This window comes from Melampsora larici-populina, assembly GCF_000204055.1.
Source record: "Melampsora larici-populina 98AG31 unplaced genomic scaffold MELLAscaffold_60, whole genome shotgun sequence".
NCBI classification, from domain to species: Eukaryota; Fungi; Basidiomycota; class Pucciniomycetes; order Pucciniales; family Melampsoraceae; genus Melampsora; species Melampsora laricis-populina.
The window spans coordinates 486,119-506,832 of record NW_006768824.1 but is presented as its reverse complement, the minus strand read 5'-3'; the positions used below and the strand labels follow the sequence as shown (position 1 = coordinate 506,832).

General features: G+C 40.3%; 3 protein-coding genes across 3 annotated transcripts; 1 reads left to right on the top strand and 2 right to left on the bottom strand.

Moving 5' to 3' along the window:
• Positions 1-2,422: 2,422 nt before the first annotated feature.
• Positions 2,423-4,791, bottom strand: MELLADRAFT_79296 (uncharacterized protein; the record flags this gene model as incomplete). Its single annotated transcript, XM_007416400.1, has 12 exons — positions 2,423-2,737; positions 2,805-2,866; positions 2,942-3,014; positions 3,089-3,301; positions 3,396-3,465; positions 3,536-3,589; positions 3,668-3,791; positions 3,871-3,971; positions 4,097-4,114; positions 4,227-4,391; positions 4,497-4,630; positions 4,707-4,791. Coding segments are annotated over 12 exons (1,259 nt in total), but the record flags the coding sequence as incomplete, so codon positions are not given.
• Positions 4,792-8,207: 3,416 nt separating this feature from the next.
• MELLADRAFT_124103 (putative aminophspholipid translocase) lies at positions 8,208-14,071 on the top strand (the record flags this gene model as incomplete). The annotated part of the gene is made up of 12 exons (XM_007416404.1): positions 8,208-8,438; positions 8,507-8,618; positions 8,732-9,791; positions 9,882-10,354; positions 10,478-10,873; positions 10,961-11,488; positions 11,561-12,309; positions 12,401-12,434; positions 12,498-12,888; positions 12,971-13,105; positions 13,182-13,513; positions 13,593-14,071. 12 exons carry the CDS (start codon positions 8,208-8,210, stop codon positions 14,069-14,071), a joined length of 4,920 nt encoding a protein of 1,639 aa, XP_007416466.1.
• A 2,822-nt stretch (positions 14,072-16,893) lies between these two features.
• MELLADRAFT_93759 (uncharacterized protein) lies at positions 16,894-18,254 on the bottom strand (the record flags this gene model as incomplete). The annotated part of the gene is made up of 5 exons (XM_007416399.1): positions 16,894-17,081; positions 17,155-17,259; positions 17,328-17,396; positions 17,463-17,657; positions 17,729-18,254. 5 exons carry the CDS (start codon positions 18,252-18,254, stop codon positions 16,894-16,896), a joined length of 1,083 nt encoding a protein of 360 aa, XP_007416461.1.
• Positions 18,255-20,714: the final 2,460 nt, after the last annotated feature.

Here is a 20,714-nt window from a genome sequence, read left to right as displayed (position 1 = left end):
GGGAAAAGGTTTCAGTGTCATCGGGCAAGCGTTGGTCTAGTCGAGGTCGTTGAACAGGCTTTTGGATTTAGATGATTTACACCTTGCTCTCCCAAAAGATAAGGCTGTCGAGTCTTTGGTTTTGTATTTCTTGATGTTCATCGAGGCTTGGTAGTGAAGGGGTTGACTTGATGAGGTGGAATGCTCGCTCCGGTCGTCGACCTCAAGTCTCAAGACACGTAACAAGACTCCGTGTGTCTAGTCAAGTTTGAGTGATCTTGACCAACCTTGATGGTACATAGGAGGGTTAAGGCTCAAAATCATGCTTCATGTGGTCGATAAAATCCCTATGATTGTTCAGATAAATCAAAATCCTTCATCAAAATCCTTCATTCCAAATCACTCTTAGCTTACCTTAGCCTCCACCATTGTGACACCCATCATCTGTATCCAGTGTTCATAGCTCAAAAATAAGTCGAATCCTCATCATATCCGGTCGTCGCCTATTCATAAATTGTATTATAACCACAGGAGTTTGTTTTCCTTTAGCTGCACCTACATTCTGATTGCAAAGACTAAGTCAGATTCTCACGTAGGTTCTTTTCCGTTTGTGCAGTCCAAGACCCCTGATCATTTTGTTTCTTATAATGCTGATCCTCTACTGGGCTCGCTACAGAATGAAATCAATAACATGTATATTCTTTGTGGCGGCTCACCTCTTGCTTTATGGACATGTGTCGGCAAGACGCCAACAAACCCAAGGTTTCTTGTGCGACTTACCCGCGACCTTCAAACCTGCAAAGGGCGTCTGTGCACCCCCTGGTCTAGCACCATCAGACAAGGACCCCTTGATAAAGTTCATCTTGGATCGTCAGTATCATCCTGTTTCATCCTTTCTTTCTGACCAGGAAGACAAGCAGTCCTACTTTCATGGCACTCTGACAGCACTTACTGACTTTAAATCTCAAAATCTTTAGCTATCGATGCAACCCTATTGTCTGACGACAAAGGCGGCTTCAGTTTGTGGTCCTGTGATGACCACCAGGACAAAGTGTCATATTGCTGTACCGTTTCCGCCGCATCACCAGCTGTAAGTATCTTTTTCCTCCCAAGCTGGTCACATTTTTTCAATGGCTGAAAAACATCAACTTTCATATTCTTTGTAATCCTTTGTTTTCATCAAGGATAAGAATAAAAAGTTAGCTGCGGCCTGTCGCAGGCAGAACTCATCTGCCTGATTTTTGAGATGTGTTTTGTTCTCTTGAAGAGTTATCGTGATGAATGCGTCCGATACTCGCATTTCTTGAGACCGTCGTAACCTTGTATCATGTACAAAAATGCATTTTGAATAGATAATAGGACAATTACATAGTTTTCAATGCCCACCGGACCCTTTGATCAGAACACAAAGTTGATCAAAAATCAGTCTACTGGACTTGGACTGGGAGAAGACAGTTGACTGCAAAGTCGAGAGCCAGGATTACTAGCTTGCGGTCGGGACAGCAAAACTCCTATGCTACTGGAGAGATTGCATGAGTCACAGGACAAAGGTTGAATGCGTCTTCCGAGTAGTCCAATCAACTTCCAAGGCTTCCATGATTGATATATCTTATCACGGGTACATAAGCAGTTTCCCATCACGATAGTACGAGGTTCTTGGGTATCCAAAATTGAGTATATTCCTCATGGCCAGTTTTGGAAAGCATGTTAAGCCTCCGTGTCATCCCTCATCATGGGTTGGTGAGCTGTTCTCTTTTTGGTTGTCAACCAACGAGTGGGAGATTGTGCAATTGCGTGTGGTAGTTTTGCTAAAGTCGAGCTGGAAAGCAATCGGATGATGGTCAAATATGAACCGATAATTTTTACTCGATGCTCCAAATGCTACCGCCAGGAAATCACACGTCTCTCAGCCTCTCTGTTGGCGACATTTTACATGGATTGATTTCTTCAGACGTACATACATGGCGGTGCTATGGATTTTGGAGTGTCTTTGAAATATTTGGCATACTATCTTCAAAACCCATAGGGTGGATCTGATATGCACTTATTGTATGACAGATCCAAGCAGACATCACTTGAGTTTTTCATCTTTTTGAATCATGAGTCTGAAACATTAATTTCAGGGATCAACGTGGTTGCCCGATTGGTACTTGGAAAAGCAAGAGCTGGCCATTGTGTATTTGTGAATCGAAACTCTTTGAATTTTGATGATTGTACATACACTTGACCTTTTATATAGCACACACGTCTTCAACTGGACTTGTTATAACCGGAGGCTGACAATAGAGCACTTAGTGACATTACCCATTCCCAGCTAGTACACCCGATCAGTGAAAACTCAAGTCAAGAAATGATCTAGCCAGATATCGACATACACTGCCGCCAACCCAAGTTTGTTCATCTCAGAAAGCCAGACTCTGGACTGCTGAAGTACCCTCAACGATTTACCAAACACAGATTGATTACAAACTCAGCAGGCATACAGATTGATGACAGTCCAGTATGTAGCTTCACAACAATGTGTGAAAAGACGGGACCTGTGGGTAGCCGACTCGATATCATAGACTTTCTAACGAGGACCAACATTATATACCGCCATCAATCAGCTCCACATACGGTTCCTGCTGCAATTGATTCAAACTCTGATGGCAGTTTCCAACCTGGCTGGGCAGTCAGGACTTCCACTCCAGTTGTTGTTATGAGTAGCGTTTCCTCAAATTGAGCAGACCGTTTCCCATCCCGTGTTACAGCTGTCCAACTTTGATGTTGAAACCAAATTGAGCAAAAGATTTGTGTAGCAGGCGAGAAGATTATCTGGCACTTACTTATCTGGCCAATGATCCTCATCTGATACACCTTCATTGATCATGGGCTCAATTGTGAAAACCTGTACAGCGCCGCATGGATTGACAATCAGAATCGTAGTCTCACTTAACAGTCAACCGAGGCCGGAGCCACTTACCATCCCGGGCTTCATCTCACCAATTGTCTTCGAGCGAGCGTAATGAGGTATATTTGGAGCACAATGGAAAAGTCTACAGAAAGGTGCATATGTGCCATGTCAATATCGACGTCACAACGTTGGTGTGGTCTTGACAAGTTACTCAACTGGTTGATCCCATGTCCACAGTAACGTTTATTGACGTTAAGTCCGACCTTTTTGGCCATCGGTTCAATCACATTTCCGATCTCTCTAAAAAGTGTACCGGGTTTACAAATCGCAATTGCTCGATCTAAACATCTTCTAGTATTTTTGATAAGAGCTTCTGCCTCAGGAGAAATCTTTCCTACTGGATATGTAGCGTTGAGATCGCCGTGGAAGCTATTGATCGCAATGATATTCGATCATACCAAGAATAAGCGACAAATAAAGTTGGTTTGACCTCGAGATAACAATAACGTGACGAGTAACGGACCCTTGATGATACAGTGTTACGTCCAAGTTCACGATATCGCCTTCTTGGAGAGGGCGAGCGTCAGGAATTCCTACAGAAGAGATGCTACGTGAGCATTTTGACCAAATCTGAGTGCTGAAATTCTCGCTATGATAACTTACCGTGACATATGACTTCATTCACACTGGTACACACACTACGTGGGAACATCACATCTAGGATTTAGATAACGTTTTTGAGGTCAATTCTCCAGGGATTTCAAAAAAGGAGCAAGAAAGAGATCTCAAACAAACATCCAAGTGGAGAAGGATACGAGTCTCGCTCTATACAAGCGTCATGAACAATCTTGTCCAACTCCAAGGTCGTGATGCCAGGTTTAACGTGAGAAGCTGCGAGATCCAGAACTTCACGAGCCAACTTGGCAATGTGAAGATGTCAGATCTGATTGTCAGAATTCCATCCAGATCAACGTGTTTTCATCTCTTCACAGACTCACTTTACAGACTTTTCTCATCCCTTCAATTTCTTCGGGTTTCAGTGGTTTTCCGAGCCTATGACCAGACACGGCCTGCTCAGACGGAGAAGAACCAGTTTGTACTGGTAAAGGTTAATCTCATCAGAGAATTAAGTCAGAGACCGGATGGTAAGCATGATACATACTTCTTTCAAGCCGTGAGAAATGACTGAGAAAACATTGGAAAGACCTGCCAGTGAAAACTCACAATCTCCGGCATAATCGGCTAGGCCAATGAAATTATGGGGTTCCAGAAGGTGATGGTGTTTGAGAAGGTGATGGCATCAGAATGATGATAGCTAGAATATGAACGGTCCAGCGGTTTTTCGAGAACTAACGTAAAACGATGTGATCTGGGACAGATCGTCTGGGAAGATTCTCGATCGGATAACAAGCTCTGAGCGAACCAGTGTAGACATAAGGACCCTTTTCTCTGGATGAACGTCTAGTACGATTCCGCAAATGAAAGCTTTCTAGATTGCTCTCGTCAAATGGATCGTAAGCTAGCCAGACCAACGAGTTATATGTCGTCAGTCACAGTCTTTTGGAAATTGATTGTGGAAACTTGTGTCGCGCGCAGAAGGCTCACATGTCTCAAAATTACTTACTATTAGGAGGACCAGTATAACTTTCATCCACCTTTGGGGCAGGAATGTTGGAATGATAGGTTGATTTATGAGCCGGCCAAACTTTCTTGAAACATTCCTGTGAGCAGAAGAATCTTGAAGGTTGGTTCACATCTCTTTTGATTCGAAAGCGATATTTGAAAATTTCGTCAGTGATTGATAATTAAGTGTTGTGATCGAACCATGGCTCACTGCTTGCATTTAGGACACTCTAGGGAAGAGGCAACTTTGGCACAACCGGGGGTAGAACATGGGCGAGGAGCTGATTCGGACATTTTTGATAGTGCCAATCGGAAGAAGAATGCGATGAGAGTTTTGATCAGAGAAATATTTTGGGGGGGCCGGCCTCCAAGTCCAAGAGGCCAGGATCGGGCCGCGCGTCGGATGGCCCCGCGAAACGTCGGGTGTCATGTGAAATTCAAAATGGCGGTCCTCCTCAAGATTCAGACTCAGAGTACAAGACCACTGCTAATCTGTCAACTGTTCATCACATCCTTTGACCTTGAGGGCTCTACTGGGCTCTCCAGCTCGCCATTCACATACTGATAACGGTGATCTCATCATTCTACACAGAATTTTAGGTTGATAGTTGAAGAAGTTCTGTGGAGGATCTTGATTCTTGAGAGATCTCCACAACATAAATGCTAATATTTGGGAGCATAAGTATACATATCACATGCAGGACTCCAGATGATCTGTGTCTAAAATCAGTTCTCCTTGGATTCCAGGTGGACCTCAAAGTTTTTGGAGTAATTTTGTTTTGTAAATGTGAATGCATCAGATAAAAAGAAGATCTTTCTGGTTGAAATCTAAGACTGAGCTTGATATATATACCATCTGAGATCAAGGATATTGAGTGCCTCAGCGTGGAATGTCAATGATGTACTATGAAACTTCATGGTGTGCAGATTTACAGCTCACAGGTCAGGCAAATTGATAACCCAATATAAAAATTTGGTCATTGACTAAGGGGTGAACCTTGTTGTTTGAGTTGAAATATTTGATTGATTTATCCAACTCAATTTTTATCCCCAAAAAGATATCTGCTTTGAAATTTTGATTATTATTAGTCCAGTTAAACTGAAGATAGGTGGGAATTGTTATTTTTTTTTCCAAGGAAGATCATGGGTATGGGCATGAAAAGATAATAAAATCCATTTGACTCAAGATGGTCCTTGTTCAATATTGGCTGTTGTGTGAGCTAACAAACATCAGATGACAAGACCAATTCTGCTGTTAGTAATAATAATTTTCTCTTCTACTATCAAGAGGATTAAAAAATTCTTTGTCTGATCATACAATTTAGACAATGGACATCTTGAGATTTAGAGTAAAGCTCAAGTTAAAAATAACAATCTTTTCCAGTCACTACATAGGCCCTACAAAAACTTCATCATTTGAAAATCTTCCTTTTGATCTCTCATGGAAATTTTCCTAAAATCTCTCCATTTACTATGAGACATGAATGTATGTCCAGAATTCAATTTCTAATGATGGCATATGTGAGTGATACACTGACTTGGATTGTCATGGTGCGGTACATGATGCATTGGTATGATATCTTTTGATCCAACTGATATACCTGTGTGGATGATGGGCTGTGAGTGCTGAATCAAGGGGATCCCATATGACTTCAGTGGTGGACTATTGTGGATGCTGGGTTAAGAGTGGTAAGGTGTGTCATGATGATGGGATATTGGTAAACATAAGCATTTGATAAATCATGTTTTGAAATAACATGATGCCAAAATACTATGATTTTGTTGATAGGTTTTGGTATTGATCTTCACACTTTCTTCCAGGAAGTTTTGTATATTCTTTTTACTGAAAGTAGCCTTTTTTATGGAGAATATGGATGGGTTTCAAATTGAAGAAAGCTATTCTTTTTTCCAAAATGGCATCTAAAGCATTGCCACAGAGGATGAAAATCTCAGCCACATTGCAAGTTTGTGACCATATGGAACCAAGTGGAGGTTTGTTCCAAAAGTGTGATTTGCCAGAGTAAGTAGGTCTGCAATTATCAGGGGTCAACAATCATGCTTGAATTTCACAGCTGATCACAGATTCCTCAATCATGCGCTGTTAGTATAAACATCGGCAAGATATGCATCAATTTTGCTTCCTGATTCAGGTCACGCTGGTCTCATGTCAAGACCTCCGTAAGTTGCAAAGGCTTATCAAAAGCAAAGTGTTGCAAAGAGACACTTTTAAAGATCAAAATCGTGTGATTTGATATGTCAGCTTAACAAAGAGCCGTGGGGATGGAGTGTGTTGAAGAATGTGTACAGCATCCTTAGGAGATAGGATATAGAATATAATCCACGACCCTTCAAGAGATTTTGTTGATGAAGTATGTACTGCTGTGCGTCACCGAGGAAGTTATTTTGTCATTTGTTTGCACATTTGCCGCGGGCGGATATCATCAATGCGGATTAAATTCACTTGACGGAACACCACGGTGGGTGAACTGGAACCCAGAGAGGAAACGGGAGGACTCACTTGTCGACCAGAGATACTGATTATCGTCTTGAGCCTGTGCAAGTTGGCAATACGAGTTAAGCTCAGCAACATGTTGCCGTACCAGGCCGTACCTCGCCATATGAAGCGTGTGTTGAAGGATCTCAAGTGTTTCAGTTCTTTTGTGATAACGATTGTGAAACTTTGAACGCGGTAAAGGCCCAAGGGTGGGAGCGCGTGGGCAATTTTGTAAACAACTGCGAGCTGTTTACTTGACTGATTCCTTCGAATGATCAATCGGATGTGATTCGTTCCCAAGTTGGAGATTGAAGTTCACCACCGAAAATCAATCTTCCGGATTTGTAGGTCGGAGTTGAGCTTCTGCATAGCCATCTGCACGCCATTGCACATTAGATTGAATTCCAGTTTGTGGTTCAAAGTCTACCCCTGGCTGACGGCTGGTCAGTGGTCGGCCTCGTAATCGGAGTTATGAGATATTAACTTAAGTTCTGGACCCGGCCTAACTGTCAATTTGTTTACGGTCGGCTGTAAACATTGAGGGGGTGAAGAATTGAAGATCTATTGAGATTTCTGTTCGAGCCAAAGGTTTGATGACGGAATCGTCTTAGAATGTGTCAAAGTGGAATAGTTTGAAAGTGTTTTTAAAGGAAGGCTGATCAAAGAAGTAAATTCATTTATTTTAACCAACGAACCTATATACAACAAAGCGAATGAAGGAATCGACCAAATCAGTCAAAGTTCAAAGCATTCATCAACTTGGCTATTAATGAAACCAATTTTATTTTGATCAAGAGATTAGTTGAAGTTCAAATCGAGAAGACTTGATGGTACGTTTCTTTTTCATCCTGATTTCTTCCATTTAATTTGAATCTGAGCTCTTGAAGAAGCATCAAGTGGTTATCAAGTATTAGTCATCCATAGTTTTCTGTGATTGCTTGTTGACTAAAAGCACCATTCCATTCAATTCGATTCAATCTAGATCTAGTTCTTCATTACTAACACCTCAACTTCATACTTTTGACTTTTACTATCGAACATTTTAGACACTTCTACCATCTCTTTTACACCTAACTAATCGATTAATCACCATCAAGAAGAAACTGGATCAGATACTACTCAAACTCAAATCGAATTCTATCGATAGTTTAAATTCACAATTTGAAAATATCAAAACCCATACCCTCGATAATCATCACTACTTTCTAATTCTACAATATGGATCGTCATCAATCGTCATCAAACCATCAAATTCCACTCTCAACACTCCATCGTCAATCACCCTTCCTCAAGAAACTCGATAAACTTACTACCTTTGACATCTCTAACATCTTTCAACCTCGTCTCGGTCCTCGTTTACCTCGTCTAGTCTCAATCAATTTACCACTACCTAACACTGCATGGAAATCAGATAAACACAACCAACCTATCATCGGTAAACCACTACCAGTCAGTCTAATTCTTTATTCCTTTCTCAATCAATACCATCTTACTAACTTGTGGTGAAATTTCTTCAGTCTTGGCTTTACCCGAGTAATCAGATTAGGACTGCCAAATATTCGCTCATCACTTTCATTCCGCGTAACTTACTCGAACAATTCAGGAGGATCGCAAACGTTTTCTTCCTTAGTTCAGTGCTTTTCATTTGATCACGCATACATCTATATTCACTCCTATTTACCATCTTGACCATACACTCTAATCACTCTCAATCTTTCCTTCTGTTTTCATCTTTCCTACAGTTCTCGTCATCCTCCAATTCATCCCCAAATTCTCTCAAGTCTCCCCTATCTTGGCATGTCTTCCACTACTCGTCGTACTAGGCGTAACGGCCGCCAAGGATGCCTACGAGGATGTAAAACGACATCAAGCGGATTCTAATACTAACAAACAAGTCGTTCACATCTTGAGATCATCAGCATCATCGCCTTCGTCTGACTATCTCAATCCAAACTTGACGCAACCGAAGCAGAGTCCCTTTAAATTCAAGTGGCTTCAAAGAAAACCCGAAGGTAACAAAGATGCTGCCCTCCTCGCAAGCGAATTACAACCTCAGGCTTCAATTCCAGACGGACCCACAATCGTAAAGAAACATTGGTGGGATCGAAAAGTGAAAGTTTCAAAGTCACCGGATAAACTTGAGAAATTGCATACTGGTCATTCGTCTCTACCTTCTCGTCTTGACCGCGATCTTCAATCCCCTGTTTCGCTAAATCGTCCGCATGATCATCATCAACACCGGGAAGTTAAATTCAGAAGATCCGCATGGGAAGATTTGAGAGTTGGAGATCTTGTTAGGCTTCGAAATGATGAAGCCGTACCTGCCGATATCATCATCTGTTCTACTTCTGATGAGGAAGAGAACGTGTGTTTCATTGAGACGAAGAATTTGGATGGCGAGACTAACCTCAAATCACGTCATGCGATCAAAGAACTCAGCCATCTACGCTCGGTCTCCGACTGTCTCAAAACTCAAGATCCTAGAAATCGATTTGTCATTGAGAGTGAGGCACCGGATCCGAATCTATTCAAGTACAATGCTGCTCTCATCTTCCCCGAAATCAAACCGAATTCCGTCAAGTCCCAGTCGCTTGAACCAACCGAGAAATCCAAAGATGGACACGATGCATTACGCGTGGCTGTCAATCTCAATACCATGTTGCTGAGGGGTACCGTTGTTCGTAATACAGACTGGGTGATTGGAGTAGTGGTATTCACTGGGCCTGACACGAAGATCATGATGAATTCGAGTGGAACCCCTTCTAAACGAAGTAAAGTCGAACGTCTCATGAACCCCATGGTGTTAGTAGTCTCGCAAATCTCTTTGCTCTTTCTATAATCATCGATTTCAACTTTCTGATCATCTGTCTTACCCCCTCGTTCGTCATTTAGTTTCATCAACCTTGGTATCCTTGCCCTCATGTGTCTTTTCAACGGAATCGGTACACATCTTTCAGAAAGGTACTACTACGATCGTAATTCGTATTGGACTGTTTATTCAGATTCGTCTGATGATAATCCGAATATCAACGGCGCCGTAGGATTTGCAAATGCCATGATCACCTATCAGAATATCGTACCCATCTCTCTTTACATCTCGATTGAATTTGTCCGTACAATGCAAGCGCTGTTCATCTGGGCCGATGATCACCTTTATTATCGTCCAACCAAGAAACGTACAATTGCTAGATCCTGGAATCTTTCTGACGATCTTGGACAAATCCAATACATTTTCAGTGACAAAACTGGAACACTCACCCAAAACTTGATGCAGTTTCGACAATGCTGCATTGGTGGCAAGGTATATAGTGGAATAGATCGATTAGGACCGATTGTAGAAGAAGACGAGGATGAGACCGTTGCTGGTGGCGAACCAATGGGATCCAACCCCTCGGACGAGCTTACCAAATTCACCTCGAGAGACCTTGAGAGAGCGGACTCCAGGCAACTCCATAGCCCTATTACTCCATCAAAACCAACTCACCGAGTCACATCGAGATCACTAAGCACGGGATCATCCGATTCCACGGGTCCGAAGCTGAAGAAGAAAGCGAGCGAACCATCAGTAATAAACAGTGCAGATCCCGAGGTCACTGAATTGCCTACAATCGAACCCTTTCAAGATATCGGATTAATCAACGACCTCTCCGACCCTAAATCGGACCAGGCAAGACTTATTCACAGTTTCTTTGCTACTCTTGGTCTTTGTCACACTGTCTTGGCCACAGAAGACGAGACGGGCACGATTCAGTACAAAGCTCAGTCTCCTGACGAATCTGCCCTTGTACAAGCTGCCGCAGATGTAGGTTTTGTCTTTAGAGGTCGAGAAAGAAACGTACTGCGATTGCAAGTGCCTTCGGACTTGGCCAAAACTCGAACCCGCAGTCGCCTACATAAATTACGACATCATGTAGCTGCGGTGGACGATTCAGGAATCGAACTGGCGGATCAAGCAGATGGAGCGGATGAAGACACTGAAATAAATGAATTTGAACTTTTAGAAGTCAATGAATTCACCAGTGCTCGAAAGAGGATGAGCGTGGTTGTGCGAAGATTGGATTCATCGGACGGTCGAACCAGAACATCGACAGATGGATTACCTACCGGAGAAATCTTTTTACTTGTCAAAGGAGCTGATAACGTCATTTTTGAAAGATTGGGATCAGGTCAAGATGAAATCAAGAAAAAAACAGATGATCAACTTGAAGAATTCGCTGATCAGGGACTACGGACACTTTGCTTAGCTTGTCGACAATTGAAAGAGGATGAGTTTTTAAGCTGGTCGAGCAAATATACAACAGCTTGTTCACAAGTTGGACCTGAGAGAGAAAAAGATATTGAAGCGGTTCAAGATGAATTAGAACACAGTTTGCACTTGTTAGGTGCCACTGCTATTGAGGACAAACTTCAAGATGGTGTTCCTGAGACTATTGCTGAATTGAAACGTGCTGGTATCAAGGTTTGGGTGGCTACGGGTGATAAGTTGGAAACAGCTGTTGGTAAGTCATGATGGAGTTTCTTTGAACGTTTGTCAGTAAACTAATGAGACTTTTGTGATATTATTTATATAGCTATCGCTCGGTCGTGCAATCTGATTGCGAAAGATATGAACTTGATCGTCATCCGAGGTGGTGCTTATGGAACAAGGTCATCAACTTACAGTCAAATGAGAAAAGCTTTAGTGGATTTTTTCGATGCCGATGAGTTAGTCGAAAACCTGAAAGAAATGCCACCAGACTACGTTATGAATTCAGAGCGACGACCTTCGAGGTTTTCAACCCACTCCCAAGCACAACCAGGGGAGGAGCCAATTGATCTACACGATATCGTCGGTGAAGATAACGGCAATCGTCAAGGTGGATATGGGCTTGTTATCGATGGTGCATCTTTACATCATGCATTTGAGGAAGCTTTCACCAAAGAAATTTTACTTGAACTATCGACTCGATGCCAAGCTGTAGTCTGTTGTCGTACTTCACCCAAACAAAAGGCCGAAATCGTAAGTTTGGTAAAAGACGGTACAAATTCCATGACTTTAGCTATAGGTGACGGAGCAAATGATGTATCAATGATACAAGCTGCTGATATAGGAATTGGAGTATCAGGTGAAGAAGGATTACAAGCTGTGAATTCGTCTGATTATGCTATTGGGCAATTCCGTTATCTCTCAAGATTATTGTTTGTTCATGGACATTGGTCTTATGATCGAAATTCGAGGATGATTTTGAATTTCTTTTATAAAGAAATCATTGGAATCTCTGTACTTTGGTTTTTTCAATTTTGGTGTGCTTACTCGACGACGACTTACTATGAATATACAGTTGAGTTTGTTCCTCAATCTACGACTCTGACTAGTGGCCTTATAAACCGTACAATGTGTTGATGTTTTTCCTTTTTATCTTCTTCTGTAGTATCTCTTGTTCTACAACGTGTTCTGGACTTTACGTAAGTTGGATCAACTCATCTGAACTTGAACCACTGGCTAATTGATTGATCATGGAACTGCAGTGCCTGTCCTTGGAATCGGAATTTTTGATCAAGATATTCGACAAAGAGTCTTAGTCTCTGTACCTGAACTTTATTCGGTCGGAAGAGACGGAAAATTATTTGGATTGAAGAATTTCGCTTGGTACATGGCCCAAGGGATTTACCAAGGAGCAGTGTGTTACTTTTTCATCTCGTTTGCTTACGACACCACCAGTCCAAGATCAGATGGGATCGACGTGAATATCAATGAAGTTTCGACAGTGGTGATTGTGGCGGTGATCATCGCTTGCAATGCTTTTCACGCCTTGAATCAATTTGCATGGAATACATTTATGACCGTCTTTGTCTTGGTGGGACCGGTCTTGATCGTATTGTACACGGCTGTATACTCAGCTTTCAAACCTAGTTTCATGTGAGTCCTCACTTTTATTCAACTTTTCCTGCGACTCCTTCTTTTGAGAGCTGAAGTCATTGACGGTGATGTGGTTTGATAGTTGGACAACCGTTTATGGAAACAATTACTATCTATGGGCTGCACCTTACTGGTGGTTCGGGATCCTCTTCACTGTTGTTTTGTGCCTCTTACCAGGGTATCTTGTCAAGTATTATCGGGAAATGTACCATCCAACGTAAGATACCGTTGCTTTTGGAGATTATATCCTTGTTACTCGACATCTACTGACTCCATTTGTTGGATATCAATAGTGATCTAGAAATCCTACGATACATTGACCGAATCGACCCAGAGCATGACTACAAAACTGATCCTCAGATGCCATATCTTCGAGAGCTTTCCAAATATGACAATAACGAAGGAGGAAGGCCGATGATCAGGAAACAACCTACTCATTCTAGTCTTGAACCGAGCCTAGCGCGTGTGGAACGCACTAGGACTTCGATTAGTGTTACTCATGATATGGCGACTGGTCAAGCTTCCCCGTCTGGAGTTGGAAGAGGGTTCGGATTTGACCAAGCTGATGGCGTTGGAGAGATTGCCGTCGGGAATCGGTTGAGAAGATTTAATTCTAGTCGACTGAGTAAGTGGTTCATTTGTTCTTGCAGGATATGCTTGATTCCCTGGGCTGATTGTTGTTTGTATTTTTCTCTCACCTATAGGTATTCCTGAAGCGACACCTCAGAGGGGGCATGCGGCCTCAAATAGTCGAGATCGGAGTCGCTCCATTCGTATTGGAAATCTAGAGATCGGAGCAGGAGGTGTCAGAATTGGATCACCGCGAAATTCACATGGACACAATAGCAAACTGGCGAAACGAATCTCAGATTTCATTCATCACCCTCGACCTAAGTCGAGTGGAAGCGATCATAGAACTAGAATAAGTGACAGACCAGAAGAAGAAACTGATGAATCACAGAGAAGAACAGGAGAAGGTTTAAGTGTGATTCTGGATCCACCCACTGAAGATCTTGAACCGAGAAGAGAATTAAATCAAAGTACTAATCAAAGGAATCCAAATCGATTATCATCAGGTCTTGCATCAAACTCATTGAATCCACCTTCTTTTCCTTCTTTAAATTCATCAATGGTCTTATCTGATCGACATGATGAGGAACATGAAGAAGAAGATACTTCATAGACAAGAAACGTAACTCATCTTTAAGTTTCTATGTTTGTGTGGGCGTGTGTTTGTTCTTTTTATTGAACTTTTTGTATACATGGTTTTTCTTTTTCTTTTTTAATTTCGATTCCGAAACTGATGGGTTCGGTTTTTAATTTCTTGTACTCTTTTTCGTATTTACTCATCAACTGATCATTTAAATTGTTATCATGTTTTCGTATTTTATATATATTTTTAAATGTGGGATAAGCTCTTTGAGTGTAGAAGGTTTAGGTTAGGATGAAGATTTTTTTTTATGATCATGATGGTATTAAAAAAAGAACATGATTTTTTTTTATTTTTGAAAACGAAAGAAGGACAATGAATGTTATATTATTTAAAACTTTTTTTTTCTTTTTTTCTTTATTATTATTATCATTCTTATTTCTCTTTTAGATCTTTTTATAATTTCTTTTTTACTTTTTGATTTTCTTTTCTTTTTGCATTGTTATTTTTTCATTTTCAATTTCAATTTCCTTGTTTGATTTGGTTTTCTTTTTTTTTGGCGTGGGGTGGGATTTGTTTAATTTGCTTTGGTTTCAGATTATTGATTATTTTTATTTTACGAATTTATAAGAAATGGTTTTGATGAAAGATGAAAGATGAAAGATTAATGAAATGATAATTTACACTATTGAAGATATGAAAAAGGATATGTACCATGAATATGAAGAAAACTTTTGATCTTTTTGATCTTTTTTTGGTTACTTTCCAATGTTTCAGGCAAGCAAACATCCCGATTTCAGATGAACATCAGATGATTCTTTTAACGCGAAATGGATCGCATTATAGTGAACTATTTATCATGCTCATTCAGCTGATCACATATTACACTTCGAGAATAGGCGTCAAGATATAAAACTATCAGAACTTATTACAATACCAATATTTGAAAAGGACATGTCTACATCCATCAATTCCATGTAATCCATCCCTGGCTGATCTTTATCCATCATAAGAACCACTGTCATTGGCATTTTTGTAGTTCTTCCTTTGATCCTGATGCTGAGCATGAAAACATTTATGCTGACTATAAGTATAAAAAGGTTTTCTATTGCCAAAGGAACTTCCATGTGAGATTCTTCTTAACACAATCACATACCACTATGGTGATTAGTTTACCAGTTTCCAAAGCTTCCACTTCTTTTTTTTCAAATCCTCAATCTCCTTTCTTGAAGCTTTTGATTTGTTTTCAACTTTTCTACAGATTTATCCTTATCTAAGACTAAAACTATTTATTATTTCTACTTCTTTGTCTTCTGTGTTCAGAATTCTTCAATACTATGGTATAATTCAAATTCAAACAGTGGGATCTGTCCTTTTCATTAACTTTTTCAATGATCATTTCAAACTTTTTTACAATTTAGAATCTTTCATTAATATCTTTCCAAAAGTCTTTTAAGCTTGGTATCACCATCCTTCAAAAGTGCTAAAGGTGTATGTGTTGTTGCCATCTGGAAAAAGAGTGACAGTTTAACAAACTTATCATTTCCAGGTACATCATGAAGAGTTCATAGAATCATTATATCTTCAACCACATTCTCATTCTCTGTTTCATATTTATTTTCTTCGCTGGCTATGAAACTCTTTTACCAAAACTTTTTTTTTCATCAACTTGAACTTTTTGATCTGTTCTATGATACTGAGAAATAAAGTCGTTGTCAGAGAAGAGAAAATATAATATACACTGTTAGCATTAGAGAGGTTCCTGGATGGGAAAGTGGGTACTAGGGACCAGATTCCCATTCTGCTACGGTTGAACAGCTCCATAAATATTTACCAAGTAGCCATTGTAATAGCCGTGCTCAAAGTTGACCCGGTTTCAAGAAAACCCAGTTGACCCAGTTGCTTTCTGGCGGTAACTTTGTGAATCAAGTTGACATTTCTTGACAGCTCACAGCCAGAAAGTCAACTGGGTCAACCGGGTTTTTCGTAACCAGGTCAACTTTGAGAACGGCTAATATATGTAGCCAATTTTTCAAGATGCTTGTCTCAGTCTGAACAAAATTACATCATGTATTACATGAGATTTTCTTATCCAGATGAACAGATAACTGAGTCAATCTGTATGCAGCTGATAGCTAAGGATTTACTCAGATGTTAGCACATATGTAGCATATACTTTATGGCTCAGTTGTGCAGTGCAAGATGATTTCATCACACAGTCTACTCTCAATCATGTTCCCAGCCTAGGTCACTTTCCTACCTGGGAAACTATTTAATGGGATCGTAGAATTTTGCAAACTTTGATTTGCAATGATTAATGTTTGCAAATTGTATATGTTGTAAAATTCAAAAATACTTAGGTATTCTTTAATTTTACAGACATTTCATATTTTTAAATGCATGTAAAAAAAAGGTTTGGAAAAATTGTCCCGCAAAAGTAGTACACAGATGGGGCTTTTTGGAATTTTACGGTTGAACTTTTGTGACCAATTTTCTCCGCAAAAAAAAACAGACGCAAAAGTAAATTTCGTCAGGGTATTGTTGAATTTTGCAGCCATTAAATACCGGAGTATGTACTTTGCAAAAAAAAAACATCGCAAAGTTACAAAATTTTGCTTCAATTTTGAAATTTACAATCAAAGTTTCAAGATCAAAAAATAAAATTGTTGTATTACGTGCCTAAACAACATCAAGAACAAGCAGGGAGAAAATATAAAGTAGAAAAAAAGACACAGTGACGACAAGGCTATGAGAAAGAAAAAAAACGAGCAGATAGAAAAAAGTAAATAATTAAAAGAGACCCCAAAGGAAAGATTGACTAGAAATATATAAATAAATAAATAAATAACGACATATTACTCCCTCTTACGCCTTGTACGCTTTGATACACGTATACCGGCCTTACGGTCTTGGCTGCTGTCAGCAGCCACCTCCAAAGCGTCATCTTCTTCTGCCACGTTCTCTTCCACCTCAACCCATCCTTTCCATTGGGGGTTTTTCTTTGCTTTTGCACCATCACCTGCAAGTTCGTCGCCATCACATGCTACGTGATATGAAAAAGAATAGGTGAGATAGATGAATGACACATGAATGACAAATTTTTGTGAATAACTCACCACATTTTTGTTTATTTGAAGATACCTTCTTGGAAGATACCTTCTCTTCTGTGTCTACATTACCTGAGGGCAACACCTCTTCTTTAACAATTGATTTCCTACGTCCTGATAAAAAGAAGAAATATCTATACATAAATATGACAACATAAGGTCAATAGGTAAAAAAAACTAACCTCGTTTTGATTTATTTGCCAAAGGTTCCACGTTTTCTTTCTCTTGTTTTAGAATTGATTTCTTACGTCCTGGCCAAATTAATAAAGATTCATGAATCAGACGTAATAGTCAGTGATGTTAGAAAGATTTCATACCTTGTTTTTTTTGCTTTGCCTTCACAGTTTCCAAAGGCGCTTCAATAGCATAATCATCCTCCGAGGCAAACATCACTTGCAAGTCTTTATTTTGCAAAGGTTCCAAAGTTGCTTCACTAGCAACTTTGTCGGAGGCAAACATACCTTCCATCTCTTTGCTGGTCTTGAACTGGATATTGGGAGTTTTTTTACGACCTAAAAAATCAACAACAAAGTATGAATAAAAGTTATGACACCAAACATATGTAAGATGAATAGAAACTCACTTTGTTTTGGTTTCAACTTTGGCACAGGGGCTTCATCATCCAAGGTAAACATATCCTCTACCTCGTTGATATTATTGTGAACAATTTCTAGATCTGAGTCATTGGGTAATTCATAATCTTCTTCTTCAATATTCATGTTTTGTACCTCTTCATCAACTTCATGTTCATCCCCTTCGATTTGAGATTGAGAAAATGGTCGGTCTAATAATTCTTTGTTGCCCACAGACCGGTCAATCTTGCTATCTGCTTCCTTGATTATCAATGACTCAGCCACCGTAGGTGCTTGAGAATAGATAACCCAGCTCGTATTAGGTAAAGGTCCTCCAATATTCTCTACATCTCTAGATACCAACTTCGCAATTCCAGCATTTTCCATATCATTATGATGCCACGCACCTGTCAGGCCACCAACTGTTCGTATCACTTTACACCAATAATGATTTCCTCCCCAAAAACCGCAAGCCTGCATGATGTAAGTAGTCCCATCAATAATTAATCTGTAAGGTAAATCACATTCTTGCATCATCTTGAAGGCTTCTGGGCGCTGAACATTCAATAAGTAAGTAATATCAAGTTGGACATGTAGATGGGGAGGCGGTGGATCCAATACAATACAAGATTTTTCATAGAAGGGTGGAGACGAAGTAGGATCACCGGATTTTACTTTGTCTTTGTTGACCTTGCAAACACGGCAGTGTCAAGATGATACACCTTGAAGCCCTGTTGATGATGACCATTGTTCCAGAAGTTTACTTGTTTGCGCATAAGTAAATTTATCACCAAAGTGGTTGTGAGACAACCTAATTGAATTTATATGTTTATTTTTGTTTAAAATATGTTCATTGTTATGAGAGCAGATAAGCTTTGTCTTGAGGTTGAGACAAAACAGTTGATGCGTGATAGCTGGAGATGACAGATGATTGGTTCGAGTTTCCTTATCAAAGATACCTTTGAAATACTGTTCAGCGGAAGCAGATTGGTCCGGAAGGAAGCTTCCAGGTCGACTTTCTTGTATGGCAGCATGGAGAGTATTTTGCCCAATTGATAGACTGCTCTTGATCTGAACTTTCTGACTGATCTTCCAGGTTGACCTTGACAAGAACAGCTTCATTAGCTTGGCGAAAATATGAGTTGATTTACCTGTTGCCCGGCTGTACCAAACAGCTGTATGAACTGCATACAGACATTCCGTCATGGAATTGAGCCAACATCGATTTTGGCGCCCAACGGCAGTGCTAGAGGAAAAACCGGGGTAAGTCGTGACTGGGTTTTGGTTGATATTTAAGTTGTGACTGGGTTTTGGTCGATATTGGTAGACCCTTTAGGTCTACCAAGCTTCTTCAAAGGTCCTAGTAGAGCCAGTGTTGTATCTGGCGGCCTGCCATCAGACTTCGTTTCTCGGAAATTACGAGGTTTCTTTGACCATCCCAAAATTTGAGCCACCTTCTTATAGCTCTTGTTTTCTTCCCCATATCCAATTGGAACACCTCAAAGGCGGTCTTTGTGGTCCCTTTCTAGACTAAGAGCCAAGGCATATAACTGGATTAGCCCTATAGCAATGGTACAATTACCTTTGCTGATAGGGCTCAAATATAGTCAGCACAAGTTACAAAACAAATATGCAAAAAGTGAAAACAAAATTAATGAAAATAAAACCTACGTGATCATGTAATAAACGTGATGGAGAGACTCTTGCGCGTTGGTTGTCGCCGGCATGTTGGCGCAAAGTCCATCATTGTCAATTTGCTTAGGCCTTGATTTGAATATCATGGCCTTGATGTTGGCCGCTGTCCACCACTCAAGCCATTGCTTGGCTATAGGAAAATTCTTGCGCATCTGTGCAATTTTTTCATTGAAATTCAACCCTCCAGGTTTGTCTGGCTTCATAAGGCCACGGGCTGCTTTTTCAAACTCATGCTGTGAGCAAATTACAAAGATATCAGTATAAATCACATTTGGATGAAATAATAATTAAGAAATTAATTTGAAAAATATATCATACCTCATTATCAGCAGGTATGATGTTGCGGTTCCTCTTCACCCTTGTCACCTGAGCTCTAAAATGCTCTTCACAACCTTTTAATTTGTCGAGTGCAACAGCACAATCCGTCTCTTGAAAAACTTCCATATAAGCCATGATAAACCTGTTCTTCTGTGCCGCTGAGATCTACTACTTGCCAGACGAGTGTATCACGTTCTGCAGCAGTCATATCTTCTGATTTAATTTGAGACATGAGGGTTTCAAAATGAGCTGGATAGTGCTCTTTGGTTAAACCTCTTAACTACGTAAATAAAATGGGAATCCAACGCCGAAGGTCCTTGTTGTACATAGAAGTCGACAAAAGATAACCATTGGCGAAAAATTTGTAAGTCACATCGGAGAGAAGGTCTCCACTATACACATTGTTGTCTTCGTCTCAAGAAAGAAGCTGTCTCGTCATCCATTCAGTTTGAAACGTCATGTGAGCATTTCATGGCTTAAAAGAGCTGGATCTTTCTAACATTCCATGCCTTGAAAAATTATCCAAATATATGAGTAAGTTGATTGAGACTAAGTAAATAATAGAATAGAAAGGAACTTACTCGGCCCAATGACACATATCCAATACAAAGCTGTCACCTGCTCCAGGTATTTTCTTGTCCAGAATTACACCGGAATTTACCAGAATCGTACGACGATAGTAACCGGTGCGATGAAGATGGCCAAACGCCGGATGAATGTTTGAGACGGACTCAATGTTCTTCTGACCGGCTGGAGCACGTCCTACCTAAAGAAGTAAGATGATTATCATGTCAATAAACAAAAAAATTTAAGAGTTTTTTATGTACTGACCTTGTGTCGTAATGGTCCGATTTTGGGATTTTCCACGACTTTTCGTGCAAATTTGTCCAGTGATAGTTTGTCCGGCTTAGATCGACGGGGCCATTGATGATTGTGGATACCAGCGTGTCGGATTATACCCCAACCGCTGGTATGCTCGTCCAT